This window comes from Echinops telfairi, unplaced genomic scaffold, assembly GCF_000313985.2.
Source record: "Echinops telfairi isolate 266 unplaced genomic scaffold, ASM31398v2 ScPeMD7_6;HRSCAF=24_1, whole genome shotgun sequence".
In the NCBI taxonomy this organism is placed as follows: Eukaryota; Metazoa; Chordata; class Mammalia; order Afrosoricida; family Tenrecidae; genus Echinops; species Echinops telfairi.
In genome coordinates this window covers 404221-428330 of record NW_022103903.1, presented here as the reverse complement: position 1 = coordinate 428330, position 24110 = coordinate 404221, and the positions used below count along the sequence as shown (strand labels likewise).

Here is a 24110-nt window from a genome sequence, read left to right as displayed (position 1 = left end):
TACAGTTCCTCATGTTGTGGTGACCCCCCCCCTCCCCCAACCACCCTCATGAATCCTTGATCAATTATATTTTATTATTGTTATTTCGTGTCTTACACTGTCCGTTGTCTCTCTTCACCTAACTTTCTGGTATTCATTCCCCGGGAGTGGGAGGCGGGGCTATATATTCAAGCTTGTGATGGGTTCCCCCTTTCTCTCCTCTTACCCCCCACTTTTCATTCTTAATTACTAAACTTAAGAAGAGCTGGGGTCCTTCCGGGAGGAAGATAGAACAAGAATGAAGGAGAAGTGAGAATAAAAGTTGGTTGATAGCATTTAGTACTTTTTTTCTTTTTAACATCCGATAGTGATTTAAATATTCACTATAATAACAGTTGCTTTCTTATCAGAAACCAGAGACATCGTTCCCTCCTAAGTATCTTCTATCAGCTCTCTTTTGAATCGATCAAATTGTCTTCACCTCCATTACAAAGGCTAGTGCTTGTCATCTGTAGTCGGACACTTTAACCACCTCCTTATTCTTCTCCGGTGTCTTGTCCCTCACCCTGTCCCAGCTACGTCTGCATATTGTTGCTGGATTGATTTAATTCTAAAACTGCCCCCGCTCTCCAGTTTTGTAAAATGAGGTATAAAATAACACTGGAAAGTACACAGAGGCAACTATACAGCTTGGCGAATTTACTTATTGTAATGACTCTCCAGATCAAGATCTGGAGCCCCTCCAGAACCACACACGGTCCCCATGCTCCCGGTTCTAGTGAATAAGGCTCTTCCTGCCAGAAGCAATCACTCTCCAGACTTCCATCACCATTGATTAGTTCTGCCTGTCCTGGAAACACAGAAAAATGAGATCATCCAATCTTCTGTGTATGACTTATTTTGCTTAAGGTCAAGTCTGAAATTCAAATGTTTTTGTATACTTCGGCATTCATATCATTGTTGTATAGCTTTCTTTTTTTTAATTGCTGTGCAGTATCCTATTATAGAAAAATAGGCTACAATTTGTTTGTCTACTTTCCGTTTCCATCACTGCCTTAGGGGTGGGGGTGTCATGAATAGCTGGGTATATTTGTACTTGTCTGGCGGTAGACAGACACACTCAATTATTTTGGCTGACTTTTGGTGAGTGTGCATCTTCTTTTCTCTTATCATTTTAACAATATATTTGAGATACTGGTCTTGGTCGGATGTACGCCATGGAATCAGTTCCTTCCTCGTCTTTCTCTTTATGATGTCTTAAGATGGCATTATTAGTCTTAATGATAACCAAGTTATTATGTCTCTCTCATGCTCGTGGTTTCTGTTTTTTTTGTTTAGGAATCTCCTTGGGGTCCTGAAGCTATTTCCCCATTTCTTTGTATAGTACACTATTGGTTTGCTTTTGACTGTTTAAATTTGCTTCCCTTTTGAATTCATGGTCAGCAGTTCGAAATCACTAGGAGCTCTGCATAAGAGCGGCTGGTCTTTCTAGTCCCTTGAAGAATTACACTCTCGGACACCCAGAGGGGTGGTTAGGAGTCAGCTTGGACTCAGGGCACTGAGTTGCGTTGGGTGTGACGCGAATGAGGAGTCAACACTCATTTTGTGCTGGTTGTTCTGAGAGCTTTTACGGAAAAATCCGCTCCGATCCCTGCGTTTCAGTGCCTTTTCCATCATATTTCCAGTGCCCTTAGATACGTGTCTGGTTTGTCACTGCACTCTAGTCCATTGGCATACTTAGGAGTCCCCAAGAGGTGCATTGCCACAGAGTCACTTTGCTTCCAGCTCCTGGGGACCCCGTGTTTTAGAGGACACTCTCCGTGGGGGTTGCTGGGCTCTAATCTTTACAGAAGCAGAGCACCAGGCTTTCTTGCACACTTCTGCGTGGGTTTGAACTACCAAGTTTTAGGTTCTCAGTCCAGCACAAGCCATTTGCACAATCAAGCCACCTATGTATCATCCACTTGATCTCAACCACGGCACTTACAGTAAGTGTGATAAACTGGTCATGTAAATCTCTAACTTTCCTTTTCTTTGCATTCCTCTCTAAATTTTGAAGTCAATTACCAATCTCTAAATTAAATTGTCTGATTCATACTGATCCTATAGGACAAAGAACTGCTCCTGTGGATTTCCGAGATGGTAACTCTTTATAGGGGTAGAAATCCTCATCTTTCTACAACTGAGTGGCTGGTGGTTTTGAACTGCTGACCTTGCAGTTAGCAACCCAATGCATAAGCCACGATGCTTGCAGGTCTCCATGGGGCCACTGTAGGGTCACTCCGAGTCAGAGCTGAGTCAGTGGCAGGGAGATATAAATGTGCCTGAGTATGTATGTGCATACACACACAATCAATACCAATAATAAGGGAGATTTAAATGTTTGCTGTGTTTAAATCATGGAGGAGGATTGTTGTTAGTGTCAAGTAGGTTTTGACCCATAGGGACTCTGGGCAGCTGCACGTGCCTTGTCCCAGTACTGCTCTGTCCTCACAATTATAGCAAAAAGAGCAACATTTTAGCTCACAGGCTCCTAACACTTATTTGGCCTTTTTTACTCAAAAGATTAACTCCGTGTGCTCTAGCAGTTAAAATCATTGTCCTTTAGTGCATTTTCCAGGATACGGTGTAGCTCAGCTCGCACGCACATCCAGTTGATTCTGACTCAGAGGGACCCGGAGACCAGGGTAGAACTCCCCTGTGGGTTTACACGACTGTAACCCTTGAAGGCAGTGGTTCTCAACCTTCCTAATGCCGCGACCCTGTAATACAGGTCCTTATGTGGTGGTGACCCCCAACCATACAATTATTTTCGTTGCTACTTCATCACTGTCATTTTGCTACTGTTAGGAATCGGGCGACCCCCAGGTTAAGAACCGCTGCTTTCAGGAGTAGAAAACCTCGTCTTTCTCCCTCATAGCAGTTGGTGGTTCCAAACTGCTGACGTTTTTGTTAGCAGCCAATGTTTATCACTGTGCCACCAGGGCCCAGGACACGGATGGGTGCCACCGAGTGGCATTTCCATGTGTTGTGCAATGGGTGCTATGATTCTGAGCAAGCTTCCTGGCACCCAACAACAGTGGCATCATCGCCATCCTTGTTTGAGAACAGAACAATGCACAGACCGAAGAGCACCCACCGCCTTGGTCCTGGTGATGTGCCCGTGGCACCTTTGACTCAGGAACGAACATACAAGTTGGTATCTGCTGTGTGAAAGACTTTTTCTTGTCTGTGTTCCCGAAGGCCGCGGGACAACAATCAAGTTAAGCATACCTGAGCCATCTGTAAAACAAGTTTACTTGTGTTTATCTCTCAAATATTACCGATGTACAGTGGGAAGAGTCAAAAAAAGAACAAAAGAGGATTGACCAAATTACTATTTGACACAGACAGAGCACTTAAACCTTCAAAGTGTCCATTTCCTTATTTCTAAAATACAATAATAAGATCCTCCCAGCTTCATACGCTAGTTTGTGTGATATGTTGTTTGGCAGCGCTTCATAAATGGATGACAGTTGTGTCATCAGTGAGATTTTTGTACTGGAATCAGTATGGATACACTATTGTTTTCTACTTTTTTGTTTAACACTGTTTTATTAGTATATTTATATGAATTAATACAATCTTCGTGATGATCATTTTTGAGATGGTCAAAATCTCAAAATTTCACTCAAAATCTCAGAAGTTCATTCTTATGCTATACCTATTACCCCCCGGCCCCCGGCTTGTTTTCGACATTTAGATGTACATTAACTATAGGAAAAAGTAAATAAACTTTCATAAACCTACCTGTTATTATTTATACCACCCCTATTATACAGCACAACTACAACTATACCAGCACTTATTAATAATGTGCTACAGTTATTCCGTGCATATTGTGTGCAGACAACTATGATTAAGAATGTTTTACTTATCAGTTTCTTTACATAAATCTAGCAATGGCCTGTTCCAGTGGCCACATGCAGTTATTTAAAATGGAATTCAGATAACTAAAAATTAAATAAACTATCCATTCAGCTTTTTCATTACACTAGTCACCCTTCGGGGGGTTCAGTAGCTACTTGTAGCTGTGGACGATTTTCTTGTACTTGCAGATCGGGGACATTTTCATTAAAGCATTATCTTTTTCTGACTCCAAAGCACACAGGCTTACCAACTATATTGAACTGAAGTTCTGTTTCCATCACTTTGCAGTTTATTATCTGATAATCCAATCTAACAATTCTTGTAGAACCTAAATTAAGGTTTCACTCATAAACATACTAGATTCTTTGGTACATGTAAGTTTAAACAATCCCTCGGTATTTTATTCCAATCTAAGACGTCATCAACAAGTTTAATCTTCTCTGTCTGATAGCAGGAATGCTTTTAATAAACTGCAGGTTTCCAGCTCTGTTTCACATGTTAGGGTTTGGTTTTGTTTTAATGGTAACATACGGGAACATAAGCATGTCTTCCTCTTTGCATTTAGCAAAGCATTTTTCCTTATTATCACTTCCTTTCACTCTTCAGGTCAGTCCTTGAAGCTAGTTTAGAGAAAGATGTTTTATTTTGATTTTACAAATAACAAAAGTAAGACTAAGAGAATTTGAGGAACATGCCCCAATCATATGGCAGATGGTGGAGCTGATAATCAACCTTTCTCTTTAGTTGTTTTAGCTTTGTTAATCACCAAGTGTAAATCATGGAAATAAATGAGAGAAACAGTGATACATTGTGTTGGGTGGGAAGGAGGGAAGCAATGGTAAGTATGATGCAAATATAAAAAGGAATATAAATGCATAGAATATTGAATAAATCCTCAGCGAATGAATTGTTTTAAATACAATATGACTGCCAAATGCAAACAACTGAGTTATAGAATGGATTTAATTATAATCAGTGGTAAGGAAGTACTCTGTTACTAATCTAATTAATGTCTGGAGATAAATATTCATTCATTCTTTTAATCAAGGAAACACAGGTGGTAAAATCTTGTAAAAATCCCAATGCAATGAAATATTTTTATTCTTTTTTTTTTCTAATCTTTTTTTTTCTAAGTATCATTCTAATACTTAATAGGGGTAACCGCTTATTTAACTTTAGCCAATCTCAAAAGATAATGTAGAGAAAATTTAAAAAATAATTAAAGAGCAAGGAATTATTGGTTTAGACTTTTCAACCATGGAGTATATCTGAAACACCCTGTCAACTTCAAACTGGAGCCTTATACTAACTCCCCTCCCCATCCCATTATTTTGTATTTCACACTAGTGACTAGGGCATGGAAGGAAATTGGAAGGGTTGGCTGAAAAATGCACTGTTGAGGTTTGACTTCTTCGCTGTCCTCTTTTTCTGAGATTGAATGCACAAACCTAATGATGATTGCATGATAAATGAGGGGCAAATTGAAGTGTGACTCCAGCTAGTGAAATGCTTCGGTGCGGGAAACGTTGAACTTGACACTTCCAGCTCCGTGAATTGTGCTCCCAAAATTTAGTTACTCTGGCAACCAGTTCCCTTTCATCAGGCGACTGCTTAGAATCTTTATTTTTTGTATCCTTTTATCTCTCGCTTTCTTTTAATTAATATCCAGAATGTTAAAGCTTAATAATGAAAGTTTGATATATTTTCTTTTCCGATCATTTACAAAACCATCCCTGAGTTTCTCATGAAATGCCTCGGTCAAAAGCATTCATCATCTACTTCCACTGTAGTTTTAGATTTTTTAGAAATAATAATGACTTAATAATCTTAGGTAGAGTTATTAATAGTAAGTCTTAGGTTTCACTTATAATAATCATTTCCTGTGTGATGAAGGGCCTACATAAGCTCTGAGTGGTGACTAAAAGCATTATATAAGGCAAAAATTTAGCAAAGTGCTCTTTCCCCATTACTGTTCATGTTCATGTGGAAGCACAATGTTTACCAGTTTCAAATATCCACGTGAGTCGTCTCTTTGGATCAGCCTACCAGCAATGCAGTTGGCCAGTTTTCATATTTCTGTGAGTTCATTGGCAGTGTTTGTTGCTGTAAGAGGTGACTCATGAGACCTTATCTAGTACACAATGAAATGTTGCCTTGCCCTGTGCTGTTCTATAATCAAGAATGCGTCTGAGGCAAGTGTTCAGATGGGATGGGGGTTGGGACGGTGGCTCCTTATATTGGATGGTGTTCGGTTGGGATCCATAGGCTTTCCAGGGACTAATTTCAGAAGCAGATAACAAGCCTTTCTGAGTAGACGCTTCAGTGAATCATGTCTACCATGGATGACCCTCTTGACTGTGAAATGCCATTGGCCTAACCACACCGACTGCTGCAGACTGAGTAGACTGAATTCAGTAGGGTTAGGTAGTTTTCCACTGCATATCCTTCATAGAAAGAATTCCAAGTTAAAGAGAGAAGGGGAACTCAATGAGTTAGATTTGTCATTGTGAAAGTCCAGAGCAAAATTGGCCAACATGTCGAGCTGGTACCATCATGTTGTCTGCTGGAAACCAAACCGATGCTCAGTGCACATTGCTTTTGTTTGTTTGCTAAAAATGGTCTCTTGTAGACACGGGTGACATCTTTTTAATATCTAATATTTAATATCTAAAATGTTAAAAAAAGAGAATTCCATATCACACAACTGTTTATCTGCTTTAAAATCCACACGCTGTCTTAAGTTAAACAGGCTTCTAGACAAGGTAGCAGACTCTGTTGGTAACTGATCATTTGAAAAGCGTACATTGTCCCACGTGTTAGCATTCTGATTCAGTACATCATATAAATGCCCTCTGAATAATGCATGTCTTCTACTTTAATTACTTGTTTAATTAGCGTTAGTTTGTTGCAGTGCCTAGAGCCACTGCTGCTGCGTGGATGATGAGGAAATTGCTTCCAGTTGCAGAAATCTATTTCCTGCTGTTTCCGCTGGCAGTGATTGCGGACCGGCCTCCCCCAGTCATTCGACAAGGACCGGTGAATCAGACTGTAGCAGTGGATGGCACCTTAGTCCTCAGCTGTGTGGCCACAGGCAGTCCGGGGCCCACGATTCTGTGGAGAAAGGATGGAGTCCTTGTTTCGACCCAAGATTCCCGAATCAAGCAACTGGAGAGTGGGGTGCTGCAGATCCGATATGCCAAGGTACCGTGAAATGCGACCCTGCGCTGCCCATTTTCTACCACTTCGTGTTTGCCTCTAGCAATAGTGTTGAAATCTCAGGTTTTAAAATGAATGAAAGGCTAACTAACAGTGTTAATATATTTTTAATTTGATTCTTTATTCTCCCAGACATTCCACTGGGTATGTTTAGGATGCTTTGACTCATAGTTTAGCCCATGGCAAGTAGTTTAAGGTTTTATACTAGGGGGAAGCAGTCTAAGACATATTAATTGAAGAAAGTAAATGTAACCCTCAAGTAGTGGTATGATGCAGTCATTCCATCCCTCCGGCTTTTTTTGTTTGTTTCAAAGAAATACTCCAGTACCATTTTGTGTCTAGTGTAGTCTAATAGTCCTTCTTATATTTGGCTTCACAGTTCCAGAATACTAGACTGATAACACAAATATTATAAAGCAGTGTACGTATTGAGTATACATTTCAAATCAGACCTTTAAGGCATGAAAAGCCCAAGAGGTTTGTGGGATTAATTTCTGGAGTTGCCCTCCCAGGGCATCCTATACCCCCCCCACCCCACCCCCACCCCCACCCCCACACTCTCTCAGGTCTGTGTGGCTTGTTTTCCCTTTTCTTTATAGGTCAAGACGAGACAGGCTCAGGAAGCATACAAAATAGTCGTCTTGAGAGCAATGAACAAATTTCCACTGCTTTATTGCCAACTGTGGGTGGCTTCTTTGGAGTTTGGATCTGCGTAACAGTTCCTTTAACGTGCCGCACACATTATTATGTTGTTCACTTTAGGGCGAGTGTTGTGACTGTGTGACTCCAAGTGTCCGAGCAAGATGACAACATGCTTGCTTTTATCTCTTAGTGCCAGGCCATGTAGATGGGTTTATTATGCTGATTTCATTTTTAAAAATCATTTTATTGGGGCTCGTACAACTCTAATCACAATCTATACATCCATCCATTGTGTCAAGCACATTTGTACATATGTTGCCATCATCATTCTCAAAACATTTTTCTGATGTTTTCTCAAAACATCATTCTCAAAACATTTTCATTTCTACTTGAGCCTTTGGTATCAGCTCCTCATTTTTTCTCCTCCCTTCCCGCTCCCCCTCCCCCATGAACCCTGGATAATGTATAAATTATTATTGTCATATCTTACACCATCCAATGTCTCCATCCACCCACTTCTCCACTCTCCGACCCCCAGGGAGGAGATTATATGTAGATCTTTGTAATCTGTTCCCCTTTCTACCCCACCTTCCCTCCACCCTCCCGGTATCACCACTCTCACCACTGGTCCTGAGGGGTTCATCTGTCCTGGATTCCCTGTGTTTCCAGTTCCTATCTGTACCAGTGTGTACAGCTGATGGTGATTTTAAAGTTGTTTTTGTGACACATTTGTTTATTTGTTTGCTTTCGGGCATTTAACCTTCAGGGGCAGAATCTTCATTCCAGTTAGGATATAGCTTTATTACAGTTAAGTGAATAAGTATGAAGCTTAGGTTATAGGTAAAATCTATATAAAGTAATACTGAGGAGTAAAAGAGTGAATACTTTGAGAAGAAATCCCTTCATCCCTCTCCGTGTTCCATGAATTCATGTTTATCTCAGATATCCCTATCTCAGGTATACGAGAGAAAATAGCAGTCATTGACTCAAACTAATGACCTTATAATGTGATTATAACTAAGATTATCCCGTGAATTTAAGAGACTAATATGACCTAGTAATTGTTCATGGCCAACATTGATAATATTATGTTAATGTTATTAAATATTAGTTCTTTTTAAATTCTAAAGTGAGAATATGTACGTAGAGTTGTCCCCTCTTTGTGTATTATTTTTTTCACCCCCTTCATTCAATAGAAATAGATTCAATTAAGAGGAAGATTCTGGTTAGAGAATTTTAATGTAGTTATCCATATTCATGGACCATATATAAACCTGTAATTGCTTTTCCAGTCCAGTGAGCTTTTGATTGTTCCAAATATTTATTTTCATCTGTCTCCTCAGCTGGGCGACACTGGTCGGTACACCTGCATTGCATCTACCCCTAGTGGTGAAGCAACCTGGAGTGCATACATCGAAGTTCAAGGTAGATTGGAACATTTTACCAAAAACACCACAATTGTTTACTTACAATACATTAATTAGGTATCCTGATATCTTAGTGGATATGCTATCTAGGTTTGTATGCTTACATTTTTATCATATATATCTAAATAATGCCCCCCCCACCCCATGTCTTTTTCTCCTTTGTTAGAATTTGGAGTTCCCGTTCAGCCTCCAAGACCCACCGACCCAAATTTAATCCCTAGTGCCCCCTCAAAACCGGAAGTTACAGATGTCAGCAGGAACACCGTCACATTGTCATGGCAACCCAATTTGAATTCAGGTGCTACTCCAACGTCCTATATAATAGAAGCCTTCAGGTAAAGTGAAAATGATTTTCCTTCAGAGGTGTTGTGTTGTTTTGTGTTGAACCGTTAAACACGCATGTTCTAACGTGTGTGTCTATCCATAGCCATGCAGCTGGCAGCAGCTGGCAGACGGTAGCAGAGAACGTGAAGACAGAAACGTTTGCCGTTAAAGGACTCAAACCTAATGCGATTTACCTTTTTCTTGTGAGAGCGGCGAACGCCTATGGAATTAGTGATCCAAGCCAGATATCCAATCCAGTGAAAACACAAGGTAAATATTGATTTCCTTAACCTGTGATACACCTACTTGTGCATAGGAGTTGGGATTTTTTTTGGCAAGTAATTTGTACTACATGCTAGGATTGTATGTGTAACACTTCTGCCATTGAACCTGCTCCATTAGTGTTTTAACACACAGCATGTGACTAAAAACTTTATTATTTTCTGGACTAAGCATAGCAAGAGTACACCAATAAGAAAATAAAACACTCTCCTATCAAATGAGAACCCCAAAGGAAAAAAAATCATCTGATTATTGTGTGTAACAAATTTAACTTCTAGATATTTAAATAGGTAGTAGAAGGTTGTACGTTGTTAATCATAATCACACCTAAACCTAAGCAAATGTCATTTATGTTGAGATTCAGCACTCATAACTCTGCGGATGAGTTTTCAGAATTACAGCCATGATACGTCAGAAGCTCTGGAAATCAATCATATTGGCTCGATATTTAGAAGAAAACCATCGTAGAGTTCCTCCTGCTTGTGTCTAGTCAAATTCCTACAAAGCATGGAGATCCATTATTTGAGATCTTTATGTTTTCTGGACTATGTGAGTGGGTACCCCAAAAAACCCAGTATTGCGTTAGGCAAAGGTAAGCTTCGCTAGTACACATTTTTCCCACTAGGTGATCAGCGAGCAACTTCCTCTGAGTTAGTGCAACCAATGGTGTCACGTAGGAAGGTTCTGTCTGGTCATAGTGAATTTTTTTTTTTTTAAAAGAAGTTTTTCTGGAGCTTCGTTTTTTATGATGGCAAATTTAAGAGAGCAACATGAGGCTGTGAAATTTTGTTTCCTGCTCGGGAAAAATGCCACAGAAACTTGTGATGGTGAACACAGCTTACAAGGGCGGTGCATGGAAAAAACTCAAGTGTAAGAGTGGTTTTCTCGTTTCAAAAGAAGTGAAATGTCAATTGATGACAAACCTCGTCTGGACATCTGTCCATTTCCCAAACAGACGAAAATGTCAACACATAGTGAATTTGGAGTTCATTCCACCAGGTCAGACTGTTAATCAAACTTTCTATTTAGAGGTTCTGAAAAGGTGGTGACCAAAAAAAAGCCTTAATCTGTGGCAGACGGACTGGCTTTGCCACCATGACAATGCACCTGCGCACGCAGCCATCACACTGTACAGATTCTGGGCAAAACACAGCATGCCTCTCTTGCCCCACCCATCTAATTCACCTGACCTTGCTCTGTACGACCTCCTTTTGTTTCCACAAATGAAGGGAGACACGAAAGGACAGTGATTTGACGCCATAGAGGAAAAGTGAAATAAATAAGAGAGGTGCTAGCAGTCAGCCATGCAAACTTGAAACATGTTTACAAGAATGGAATCCCAGATTTGAAAAATGTATTAAGTGTAATGGAGAGTACTTTGAAGGTGATAAGGTTGTTTTCTAAAACAAATTTAAATACATAGCTTTTTTTTGGTGGTGGGGATTCCGTGTTTTGGAGGTACTCCTTTGTTTGTGGGCCGTGTTATAGTAAATAAATTGAAAACACCTCGCTTTTGGTTGAAGCAAGGTAAGAACTAGATAAAAGGAAAAGTGGTCTTATAAAAAACTGATTCTAAAACTTTTGAAACTGGATATTTTCATAAATTGGATCCCTTCAGATATACGCTTTCTTTTTTAAATCGTCTTTTGTGAGCAGAACTTAGTTGTAGTTCTCAAGAAATAGATTTTTCTCTACCATCTTGTTCACCATTTTCTCTGGAGAGAAATAAGGTATATACATTAAAGAAGAGCGAGATGAAACGGAATCAGCCTTTGCATTTCCATAAATACACTGCCTGTTATGAATACACTTCTTTGGATTAATAAAGAAAATTAGTTCTTGAGGGAAGTGGTTGGAAACAAAACTCTTTTCTCAACCTGCAGAGGGAGCATATTGTCTCTGTCGTGGGTCGTCTTTCTCCTAAGGAATACTTGTAAAGGAAACACTATGAAAGAAACTTGTGGCACACAAATTACAGAAAGACTTAAGTTACTTGCGCTCTGTTTGGGGAGAGGGTTTGGCAGCCATCTTGCCTGTTTTGTCTTCTCTGGAAGAGGAGATAAACAATCTCGTTGGAAAGACTGCCTTTTTTTAGATTCACAAAGAAAGCAAGCTGACTTGTAGAACATGCCCACGTCTGTTTCTTGCTCTGTGACTTTAACACACCCCAATGCCTCTATTTGCTCTTATGAGTCACCACCCCGGGAGCTTTCAGATTCTTGGAGCCTGCCGTGCGGCAGCGTGAGGTTTTCAGTATTAGATACGCATTGGTAAGGCATGCAGAAGGTTTGACAGCTGTAAAATGAATCTGAACCTTGTGTTCTCAGTAGAGCAGTGTCTACAGGGACTGAGTTTTAATTGACCACTGCCGAACATTCTCTCTGTCCTATCTTCATTGTCATTTTTTTGGTAATATATATATATATATATATATATACACACACACACACACACACACACACACACACACACACACATATATATCCACACATACTCACATACACACCTGAATACACATAAATACACACACACATACATATCTAGGTTCATTTTCAAGTAAGAGAGCACTTCACATTTTATCTAAAACTACATTCGTGGATCATTTTCATTCTCATGAACTTCACATTTGAACATGGAGCCCGAGTCCCTGAAATGTTGCATATAGCACCAAAGCACTGGTATCAGATGGCCCTGTTTTTGCACAAACAATAATGTGTGTTTTATTGACGTCCAACGACAGTGTTCCCCTAGAGCTTCAGTTTCCTCATCTGTCAAATAAGTCTCAGCTCAGGATTATGCAAAGGTTACACTGAGAAATTCAAGGCCATCGGCTTTCTTTTGTTTGGGGTCGGCTTGCCTACTGGGTGCCACAAGACACTGTTTGGGGCTTTGTCTTTCTCTCAGTGTCTGGATTAAAAACATAGAATGTTCATAAAACTTGACGATGCCATCAGCCTGAGAAAGGCAGGTGGTGTGCTGAACGAGATAAGCAACGTTTGAAGATACCTTGACAGATTAAAATAATGGGCCAGCACTAACAAGATTAAAATGAATGGAGCCTATTAAAATGCCTGGTACTTGAATGTAGGTTTAAAAAAGCAGCTGAAGAAAGATGGACCGAGGACATGAGGCTTAAAGGGAGCATTTGTGGAGTGTTTGTTGGGGCTTGGGGAGGGGCAGACTTCAGAGTTTGAAGTCAATTAAAACACCTATCTGTGCCAACTGAGTGATGTCGTTGCCAGAAGAACAACTGTAATCGTCTGAGCCAGCATTAGCAGAATTACGTCTGGATCAAGTCTTCTGCCCCAACTCCTCATCATTTCTCTACACGGGTCCAATTCGGGATGCGCCCTGTGTTGAGCTCTGTGGGTTCAGAGAGGTTTGTGGGACTTTTAAGACGCCTAGAGGAATCCAGGGTGGGTAGTTGCAGGAACTGCGTGAAAGTGAGATCAGATGGGAAGAAGTTCAAGGGTGCTGGCCCGTTTAGCCCAGGAAATAGCAGCGTGGAAGGAGGATGCGATTCTAGCATTTGGCAACACAGTGGCACCGTGAGAAGTAACACTGAGCAGAGTTCCTGACGCCTTGGCCTGTGCTTGAGACACCGGGAAACCTAGCTGAGAGTCAAGCTGAAACCAGCTGGGACAGGCACTTGGGAAGGAACCGGTAAAGACCTAATTGGAGGCTACCGCCCAGCTGAAGCAAGGAGAGGAAGCACCAGGGAAAGACTGAGTGGACATCAATCCATGAGGGAGCAGACATAGCATCTACAACCATTTTTGGAACTGGGTTGCACCAGAGTCTTCCCCAGGTGGAGATGCCAAGGCAAGAAACGGGGGGATTGTTTCAGGCACACAGATTCACAGGCCCGGTTCCCACAAAGGAGTCTTGGTATTTGCCGTTGAGGCAATTCCAACTCAAAGCGACCAAGAGGGTAGAGCAGCCTGTGTCCTTGCTACAGGCTTGTCTTGGCTGTAAACTTGATAGGAACAGATAGGTAGGTCTTTTCTTCCACAGCGCCCTTGATATATTTGAACCTCTGACCTGCAGGCCAGCAACTGAGAGCTTAACCGTTTCCCCATCAATAACCGAAGTTACAGCTAGAATTACATTTTTCTCACTGGTGTGAAATTTACGAAAACATGCTAGACCACTATTGCCAACATGTTTATAACAGGCAATAGGCAGGGGTAGTGGTGGTGACTGTAGCAATTTTGGGGAAGGGATTGATGGTCAGTTTTAGCTCTAACCCGAGAAATTAGAGACCGAGATTTTCATCATGGTTGTCGTCCTTAGAAATGGTTGTGTTTGAAGATACTTCCTGAAAGGCCGAAGGTTCTCGAGGATTCCCTTGTCTGTGGGAGAGAACTTGTTTAGAAGTGAGTGTGCTGGGGGCTGGCACAAATCATTCTTGAGCACATTCGTTCTGTGTGACACTCTGCAAGGTCTCCTGAGGCCACCGAACTGAAGGCAATGTTTGCCTCGAGAATTACTTGGTGTGACTTTGTTGTTGTTTTGTTCTCTGCCGTCCGTCAGCCCCAACGAATAGTCGCCCCGTTCACCACAGCTTGGGCTGTTGTGATCCTGATTTTCTGGCAGTTGATCTCCAAGCCTTTCTTCCTAGTCTGCCCCCGGCTGGAAGCTCCCTGAACCCTGTGCAGAATCGTGCGCCCTGCCAGAGGATCGTCAGCGCAGCGGTTGTTCCGAGGAGCTGCCCCTGGCATTGGACTGAGGGGGAAACAGAAGACCAGAGAGTTTAAGAGCCGCCTGTGTCACGTGTCGGTTAGGTTCCAAAACTGGGCTGCATGAGCAAGACCATCTATTTCAGTGACTTCACTGGGAGGGGGGTAGTCAAAATGAGAAGCTTCTGAGATGAGGAAGGAAGGAAAACATGCCTGAAAGACAGACAAGATGGAAACCAGTTGGTGTCTGTGTCCCAGCTGTGATAGTACCTGCAGGTGAAGGACAAGCATTAGCCAAATGTCTTTCTACGGAATGATAAAAAACGAGGAGCCATTCCTATCTGGTTTCGTTCTCATTTTGCTGACTTATAAGTTAATGTATATGTCAAAGGGCTTCCAAAAGTTCATGGGAAAGTTCACTGTCTTTTCATTCGACTTTTCCGTGAACTTTTTAAAGCCCGCAGGTACATCCCACAGTACACTTACTGTATACCATGCAGTGTCTAATACCACTCTGGATCCCCTTCTGCTTCCTTTCCCTGAGCCGCGTCACATGAGGACCACCCTCACTGGACATGCAGGCTTCCCTGGGAGATTGGGTGGCAGGTTCACACCGGCGCAGTAAAGCAGCTATCACAATCAGGGGAGTCACCGTGATTCCGTGTTTCCATGCACATATGAAAGTTATGTTTACACTGTACTGTAGTCTAAATGTACAATCATCACATTTTGCAAAGAAATTTGAAGTATTGTGAGAATTAGCAACCTGGGCCCTGCTGGCGTGAGGGCGGGGGGTGGAGCCTTTGACCTGCGTGATGCAGATTTGCTGTGAGCTCCCATTTGTAAAAAAGGTAGCTATATGAAGCTCAGTAAAGGAGGTATGCCCAGGTTCGTGTTTTTGCTTTCTGTCCAAAGTCCGTTCTTGGGAGATAATAAATTTTCAAGAAACATTTTTATACTTGCTGTTACTGAGTTGGTGACTGATCATGACTCCATCTTCAATATAATCCTATCGTGGGAAGAATTCTAGAGGCTCACATTTCTGGGTTGGCCTCTCATCCTCTCCCTGGTTTCCTTTCACTACAATAAATAAAGCAAAACATCCTAACTATAGAAAACCTCTGCAAGCCCCCTGAGGTTGAGGCTCTTCCAGCTCATCGAAGCACACACCCCATCGGGAGTCAGTCGGTTCTGTTTCCCAGCAGCCGTGTGGGGCCGAGGAGAGCCGCCCCCAGTCAGGTCCCCAGGCTGCAAATCTGCACCGGGAGCAGGAAGCCTCGTCTGTGTCCTGTGGAGTGGCTGGTGAGTTAGAACTACCGATCTTGTGGTTAGCCACCTCGTGTGTAATCTCTGCCACCAGGGTGCCTTACTCCAGCCATGTTGCATTGTCGTTCTCTGGTGCCGTGAAGTTGGTTCTTGAGACCCACCCTATGTAGAGCGGAGCAAAACCCCACTGGCGCCTGTGCCGCGCTCACAGCTGCTGTGTTGGACACTGATGTTGCAGCAGTGTGTCAGTGCGTCTTATTGAGGGTCCTCCTCGTTTTACTGACATCCTACTTTACCAAGCATGGGGGCCTTCTCCTCAGACTGGCCTTGCCAGATAACATGTTCAAAATCCATGAGACAAAGTCTCACCATCCTGCTTCTTAGGCGCAGTGTCTGTACTTCCAAGACAGAGTGGTGTGTTGTGCTGGCAGTCCGTGCGTGGTACTCTGAATATTCTCTGGCAGCACCTTGACTCAAATGCATTGACTCTTCTTTGATCTTCCTTACTCAATGTCCAACTTTCACATGCAGATGAGGTGATTGAAAAAATACCATGAAAAAATACCATACAGGAACCCCCAACTTATCTCCAACTCATAGCAATCCTGTATAGAGTTTCTGAAGGTGTAAATCTTTGTGGGGGCAAATAGCCTCATCTTTCTCCCTGGGAGTGGCTGGTGAGCTTGAACTGGTGGCCTTGTGGCTAGCTAGCTATCCAACACCTGCCCCACAGCATCACCAATTTCTTCAGATACCAGCAATTTTTTTTTAATACTAACTTTAATAAGTTAACACACTTCCTCACTGAGGAAAACGTTCATCATAACTGAATGCTCGTAGCAGTGTCGTTCTTAGGGTATCTGAGTACTTGAGAGTAAGTTACAGCAAACCAGCTTACTGTAATGCACTAACAAAACCAGCATCGGTTAAACATGCCTGCCTATGTAGTACTTGGTTCTCATGGATCTAATCCATTTTATTTCACTTCACATTTTAGTGGTTTCTGTATTTCCCAAAGTCGCTGTTAACGTGTCATCCTCAAGAGTGGGAACGTCGTCCGGTGCATGCTATAGGATGGGAAGCGCATGCTTTTTCTTTTTTGAACTTGGCTTTTCACCAGCATGCCTTCAGTCTTGTCATTCCCCACCCACTCCGCGATGTCTGGGTCAGTTCTTTTGGGCAGATGGGATCGTGACAGAAGGTTAGAGCAAACTTGGAAAGGATTACACAAGATCCCTCATTCTTGTCAAGGAGGATTCATGACAGGGTGGGAGGAGCCATTCGATGCCGCTGCTGACCTCGGTTCTCGCAACGTGCCTCCTGCCTGCTCGCTGTGTCTCCCTGTATGTCCCACTCTTCTGATCCTAATTTTAAAATGCTCCTGGCTTTGTTTTGTGGTTGTTTTCTCCTCTTTCACTATTCCGTTTCCTAGCCCCTGTGATGATTTTCCTGGGAGTGGCAGCCACCGGGAGCAGGGTTTCCGCCCGCTTTCAGCCCCAGCCGGGAGTAGCTTTTGTCGGACCTGACATGGTCTCCTTGCTTCGTTGCAGATGTTCCTCCGACGAGCCAGGGCGTGGATCACAAGCAGGTGCAGCGGGAGCTGGGCAACGTGGTACTGCACCTCCACAACCCCACCATCCTCTCGTCCTCGTCAATCGAAGTACACTGGACAGTGAGTGCTCTTCTCGTAACGTAGCTGGTCCCAGGTTTAAGCACCAGGTGACGCCTGGGAGCTGTTCGCAGATGAGACCTGGAAGCCGTGAGATCGGCTCATTTCTGTATTGCTGCACGTGTAGCTGTGTGTCGATTCTGACCCCCAGTGGGATGAAGTCGACCTGGGCAGCAATCGTTACAGGCGCGGACCGCTGGGCTTCTCGCGGGAAGTGTTGGCAATGCCAGCCTTTGCAGTTAGTGGTCGAGGGTTAACGATCATGTCACCAGGGCTCCTTCCTAGATATCGATCAACGCAATGGTGTGTTTCCCCTTCAACAACGGTAACTTGGTAATGTAAGCACTATTTACTATAGTAACTGGCTGTACACAGGTTTCAACTGGTAGATGTATTCTGTTTTCAGCATTAATGAACTCTTTATCTGGGGTTGGGGGTGGGACACATACAAACTATTCGATAAGAGCATGTAACCGGTGATAAGACCATTAAGGCATGGATTTGTAAAAACTGAGATATTTCGACAAGGTATTAAAGTCAGGCTTGGGGAACCATCAGTCACAGGCCACCCCAGTCACATAGTTCATTGCATCCCCCCTTACTGTGATGGTCAGAACGGCTCCCCTTTTGTGAGACGTGCCATGTTAGCTGGTATCGACGATTTGGGGGGGGTCATACTACCTGCAGGCCAGACATACCCCTATTCGTGCTCTAGATGATGTGTTGGAACCGTGGTGATGCGGACAATACTGTAGATTGAGTGGAAACAGTGTATAGCTTATAAAAGATTGTGTGTGAGTGAGTGCCTCCATGTCTGTGTATATACATACACACTCATCCTTAGTATCTACGTACATCCAGTGATGTATAAACATGTATAGCTTTATTGCTCTCTTATTTATTTATTTGAACTTGTGTAGCCTTGGGACTAAATTGGAAATGCTATTTTTTCCTGTAAGAAATTTGTTCCCCAATCCCTTGTAAACCTTCTTTTAGTCTTTAAACTAAATTATAGTTCTTAATCATTGAATACACAGTCATGTGGGGTGGGTTTTGTGTGTGTGTGTGTGTGTGTAAGTGTGTTTAACATTATTTATAACAGCGATTCTCAACCTGTGGGTTGCAACCCCTTTGGGGGGCAAATGACTCTTTCACAGGGATTGCCTGATTCGTAACAGTAGCAGCATTACAGATCTGAAGTAGCAATGAAAATAACTTTATGGTTGTGGGGGTCATCACAACATGAGGAACTGTATTAAAGGGTCGCAGCAGTAGGAAGGTTGAGCACCACTGCTCTATATGAACTGGAAGAATGTAAGGTGAAGCCAGATCTAATTTTTTTTCTGTTTTGTACTATTTAATTTCCATTACTTTCCAATAGGAATAGACTGAATGATTGATTGTTTGCTGTTTTAATAGGTAGACCAACAGTCTCAATATATTCAAGGCTACAAGATTCTCTATCGGCCATCTGGAGCTAGCCACAGTGAATCGGAGTGGCTAGTCTTCGAAGTGAGGACCCCAGCCACAAACAGCGTGGTTATCCCTGAGCTCAGAAAGGGAGTCAGCTATGAAATCAAGGCCCGCCCTTTCTTTAATGAATTTCAAGGAGCTGATAGTGAAATTAAACTTGCCAAAACCCTGGAAGAAGGCAAGTAGAATGAAGTGAGGGGCCCAGTGGCTGTATATTGTTTAGTTTCTGGTGCTGTGTTGTAAATTCTCAAAATGTTGACGTTGGCATTAATTATTAAGTGGCCTTATAGGGAACATTGTCTTTTGATAAGAGGTTTGTTTAATTAGAAAAGTGGCATAAACAGCCACATATTCATAATGCAAGGGGGCTTTACCTAGTTGGTGTCGAAATTTCATTATTATAAAATCCCATTTTTCCCACCGGGTGGTATTATAAAGCCCCCTTGACTTGCTTTATAAGCCTCCAACATCAAAATGTGCAAATGGGGTCACCGCGCTACTTAATGGTGTGTCTATAGGGTGTATTTGGTGATTGGGAACTAAAGTTCATCTAACGAAGAATTATTGGAAATTTGCTTGTCTTCCTTTCCACTTTCTCCCCCCCAAATATTTCTTTTAGATTCACAGGCATGTAAATAATGTGACTTACTTGTCTTGATTTACCTGGGACATTTCAAGTGGATTTAAGTATTTACACTCCCTTATCCTGGTAGACCCCTCAGCTCTTAAGCCTACTGCAATAGCTTGCCCTACTTGTTAAAGCCATGCATATTTTTTATGAGTTGTATGGGTATATTTTAATTTATATGTACAAGTGTAAACTTAAGTATATATTTAAGGTATACATACTATGCATTTCAAATGTATAGTGTCGGCTTTCAGTGTTCTCTAATATACCAATACTAATTTCCTTTTTTGAACCATTGATTAGCACCTAGTGCCCCACCCCAAGGTGTAACGGTGTCAAAGAATGATGGAAACGGAACTGCGATTCTTGTTACTTGGCAACCTCCTCCAGAAGACACTCAAAACGGGATGGTCCAAGAGTATAAGGTAAAGACAGGCCCCCGCATTCACTAATGAAGAAACAATAGGAAATCTGATGAAATGGTTTGTGGATACCTGGCGCCATCTTCTGGTCGACATGGCAACATGTAACATGACTTTGGAAAAAACTTGGAAAGAACACTGGGGAAGTTGTACCCCCTGGTCCCTGTAATTAGTCACTCACTCACTTGAAACTAGGATTCTTTAGGTGATACATAGCCCCTCCCCCTCACCACCCTAAATAAATGCCACACTACTTTATCTGTATGTAGGGATTGTGGAAGATTATTTTGGGAGACAGGACATTTTAAAGTAATGAATTTACAAGCAAGAACTCTTAGGTTACAAAATACATAGTCAGATATTTTGTACAAGCAAACGTAGATTCAAATAGTAAATCTTTATTTGTACCACATATACCTTAAATATATCTGGAGTGAAATTTTTTTTAACTTGTGGAATTGGCTTTAAGTCATATTAAATGTACATTTTTTTTTGTTTTCCTTTTTAGGTCTTTGAAGTTTTAAAAGCTTAAAACTGCTACATCCAATAAATTGGATGTTATTTTATGATGTAAGAAAATTAATATTTTTCCCTATGAATTTTTTTAGTCTTTAAACAAAATTCTGTGCCTATTAGGAAATTAGATTACAAATCGCTGTATGTATAAAGTTTTTAAAATATATGATAGACTGCCAAGTGATTTAATGAGTCTGAATAATGATTTCACCTGTGAGTTCATCAGCTTTGTTCAGTGAGCATGTGAATCTTCCATCAATTCACTTTGAACAAATATTCACACTCGTGCCTGCGTACAGCACGACCATGTCAGAGCCCCGAGCTTCCCGCACAAGAGTGGAGTCCCGGGGCGCAATGGTTCCACGTGGGGCTGCGATCCACATGGTCAGCAGTTGGAAACCACCCACAGCTCCATGGGAGGAGAGAGAGTGGACTTTCTCAGAGACCCATAAGAGGTTGCTCTGAGTCAGCACTGACTCCGTGTCAGTGAGTTATCAGTGAGTTCATAGAGACCTCTAGGGCAGAGTCGAACTGTCCCTGCGGCTTTGCAAGACTGTTGATTTTCATGAGAGGAGACACAGCCTAGTCTTTCTCCTGTGCAGCTAGAGGGTTCCAACTGCTGACCATGCCTTTAGTAGCCCAAGCTCGTAACCCACTATGCCACCAGGAATCTTCATGGGGTTACCGTGAGACATAAAACTGATTCTATAAGAGTGTTTGGTTCGCTTTTTTTTTTAGATCCGTGAATTTGTACTGTAGCATTCTTCATGAGCAGTAGTGATAGCAAGGGGTAAGATTTGAACAAGACAACACTCAGTAGGAAAATAGATAGGTTGGTCTTATTCTACTCGTACTCTCTAGAAGAAATTTAAGACAAACTATATATACTTCTCTAGATATTGCCTTAAATGACACGATGGATATTTTTTCTAGTTGATTGCTAGTTTCTGGTAGCAGATGATTCCTTTATGTGGACCTTGTAAACCAGTGTTTCCCAAAGTGGGATGAAGGCTGAGACTAATACCTCCCTGGATTATGGTCTATAGCAGAGAACTTTTTCATTGGGATGAAGGTGGTGAGGTGGGTTTTGTTGTGTTTTTTTCTGAAAAGAGGATGGAAGGACGAATCAGCTGTGATTGAAACCCTGCTTAGACGGTTGAGTCATGTGGCATGGTAGTTAGGAGTTGTGCTGTCATCCCAAGGTCGCCCACACACTAGCCACTCCTCCGTGGAGAAAGGTGGGACTTTCAGCTCCCATAAGCAGTTACCGTCTCAGAAACTCTCAAGGGCTGTTCTACCCTGGCCTGAAGGGTTACTTTGAGTCAGCATCCACTTAGTGGCAGTGAGTTTGGTTTTTTGGTATAAACCCAATTACAGTAGGGGTGGGGCGGGGGGCATATCTCCTTTCTACACTAGTTGCCAAATCATAAAACCAAACTTACTGTTATTTCCAATTCCTTACGACCGTGGAGAGCAGGGCAGAACTCCCCTGTGGATTTCCTAGACTAACGCTTTACGAGAGTAGAGAGCCTCATCTTGCTCTCCTGGAGCGGCTGGTGGTTTCAAACTGCTGACCTTGCGAGTAGTACCTCAATGTGTAACCTTGTGGTAGGTACTAGTGACTCTTAATGACATGCCAATAACAGAGTCCCTAGCGGACATGCCCGCCACATACCGCGCTCGTCCCTCAAGATTAGGGTTCAGTAGTCCTCATGAGGGGCTCGAACCTGTAATATTTTGATACAACTTTGCAGGTATTGATGTGTAACCCTATTTAACCTACTCAGCCACCAAGTTGGTTCCGACGGAGAATGACCCTATTGGACAGACCAGAACTGCCCCCATGGGATTTCCAAGCCAGTAGTCTTTATAGCACCAAACTGGCACAGCCTCCTCCTAAGGAGTGGCTGGTGGGTTCAAACTGCCCAGCTATCGGTTAAGATCCAAATCAAGCTACACGTGCTATTTTAAGTGGCAATTAGTTGATATAGTAACTAGATATGAGTCTGTGTGGCATAGTGGTTAAAGTCCTTGAGTACTTACTCTATGGTCAACGCTGCAAATCCCCAGTGGCTCAGTGGGAGAAAGACGTGATGTGGGCTTCCATGCAGGTGTGCAGTCTCGGAAGCCCCCGGGATAGCTCTAATGCATCCTCTAGGGTGACTTGGAGGGGGGTTGACTGGATGGCTGTGTGGTAGTGGGTAACCAGGTCTTCTGAACTTGAGTATTAAGTATTTAAAAATTATTCTTAACAGCAAACAGACTACTTGTGAAATTTGTGTTTACTTTATAAAGGACTACATCTTTCTGGCACTGTTTTACATTTAAAACCATGGCAGAAATGCGCTGCAGGGTGTTTTAAGGTATTTCCCACTAGATTTGGGGTTCGAACTGAGCAATTAAGAAGGCAAAAATCTTTACTCTTTTTTAAGTGCTTTCTCATGAGCTTCAAGGTGATTTCAGTAGGGGCAGGATGCTGTGCTATGGCTCACCCTAGAAAAAAATAGGACCGTTAGAGACCATTTTAAGGATTTAAAATGAGGCGATGTCTCAGTGCTCAGGCAAAATTGTGTAATGCAGGCATTTCCCCCTAAGAGTCAAAACTCATTTCTTTGCTGGAAGAAATGTGAAAGGGTGGATTTCACTTAACTTCATGGTCAATTTAAAATAATAAAACGCCTTTGAGAACCTGATTGACTGGTACAAAATCAGTTTGTGGCTCCACTGCAGCTGCGTCACGTAACCGAGGGCAGAATTTATAAAGGCATCTGCATTTCCAATGGTCAGAGCTGAGTTGAGAGGCTGACCATGTTTGCTGGTGTTATGCACTGAAGCCATATTGAAATTTGATAACTTTTAAAGAAAAAGGAAAAATGAGAGGCTAATGCTCGAGGGATAGCAGATGCTGGTGTTTGGGGACTTCTTTAAAACCCTGTTTCCTATCAGCATTTAGCAAGTGGCTTGCTTGAAGCCCCTCCTGCATCTTGTTTAAGGGCACCGTATAGAACGGGGAGCATGTGTTACTACTCGGTGAATCATTTTTCCAATAGAAACTGAGTCAGGGTTCTGACACGCAGCGTTTCCAAACCCTTGAACAGCACCCACGGCACCCCGATGATGAAATAACATCCTGGTGAAATTTAAAATAAGAATGACAGTGAAGTTCAGCAATTCTAATTTCCTGCAAACAGCCTCCTGGGAAAAGCGTCCGTATAAAGTGAATGCCCTTTAGGACCTCCGTCTCTTCAAACGAAGGGTTTCCTTTTACGTCAGATCCATCCTGCTATCCCGTGAGTTTTCACGTAGGTTATTGCAGACGAAGGACTCTCCTGATCGAAAGACAAGAATCAGTGTTCCTTTTTCTTGCCGATCATAGTTCATCATCCCGGAGGCTGAAGAAAATCCTAGGACCATTCTCACTCCGTGTGTTCAGATTTATTTGTATGAACGGTCTTCATGCAAAGGGAGTTCAGGATATTTAGAAGCGCCTTTCCCTTGACATGAGGTTCTTCTCAGTTGTGGTATGAAAGGAGACGTGGTGGGGACCAGGCCAGGCACTTGTGCGCAGAAGATGGTGCCCTACATTTTTAAAAAAAATCATTTTATTAGGGGCTCATACAACTCTTATCACAATCCATACACACATCAATTGTGTAAAGCGCATTTGTACATCATTCT

At 42.4% G+C, this 24110-nt stretch overlaps 1 protein-coding gene across 8 annotated transcripts in view; it reads left to right on the top strand.

The window, feature by feature from the left end:
• The window catches only part of ROBO1 (roundabout guidance receptor 1), a 1092383-nt gene that overhangs the window by 1001811 nt on the left and 66462 nt on the right, over positions 1–24110 (top strand). For all 8 annotated transcript variants that reach the window (XM_045286235.1, XM_045286236.1, XM_045286238.1 and 5 more), the window contains 7 exons: positions 6884–7089; positions 9090–9171; positions 9340–9508; positions 9601–9767; positions 17275–17396; positions 18813–19044; positions 19798–19919. In XM_045286235.1, coding sequence (XP_045142170.1) covers positions 6884–7089; positions 9090–9171; positions 9340–9508; positions 9601–9767; positions 17275–17396; positions 18813–19044; positions 19798–19919 — 1100 coding nt within the window. The remainder of the gene's footprint in view (positions 1–6883; positions 7090–9089; positions 9172–9339; positions 9509–9600; positions 9768–17274; positions 17397–18812; positions 19045–19797; positions 19920–24110) is intronic.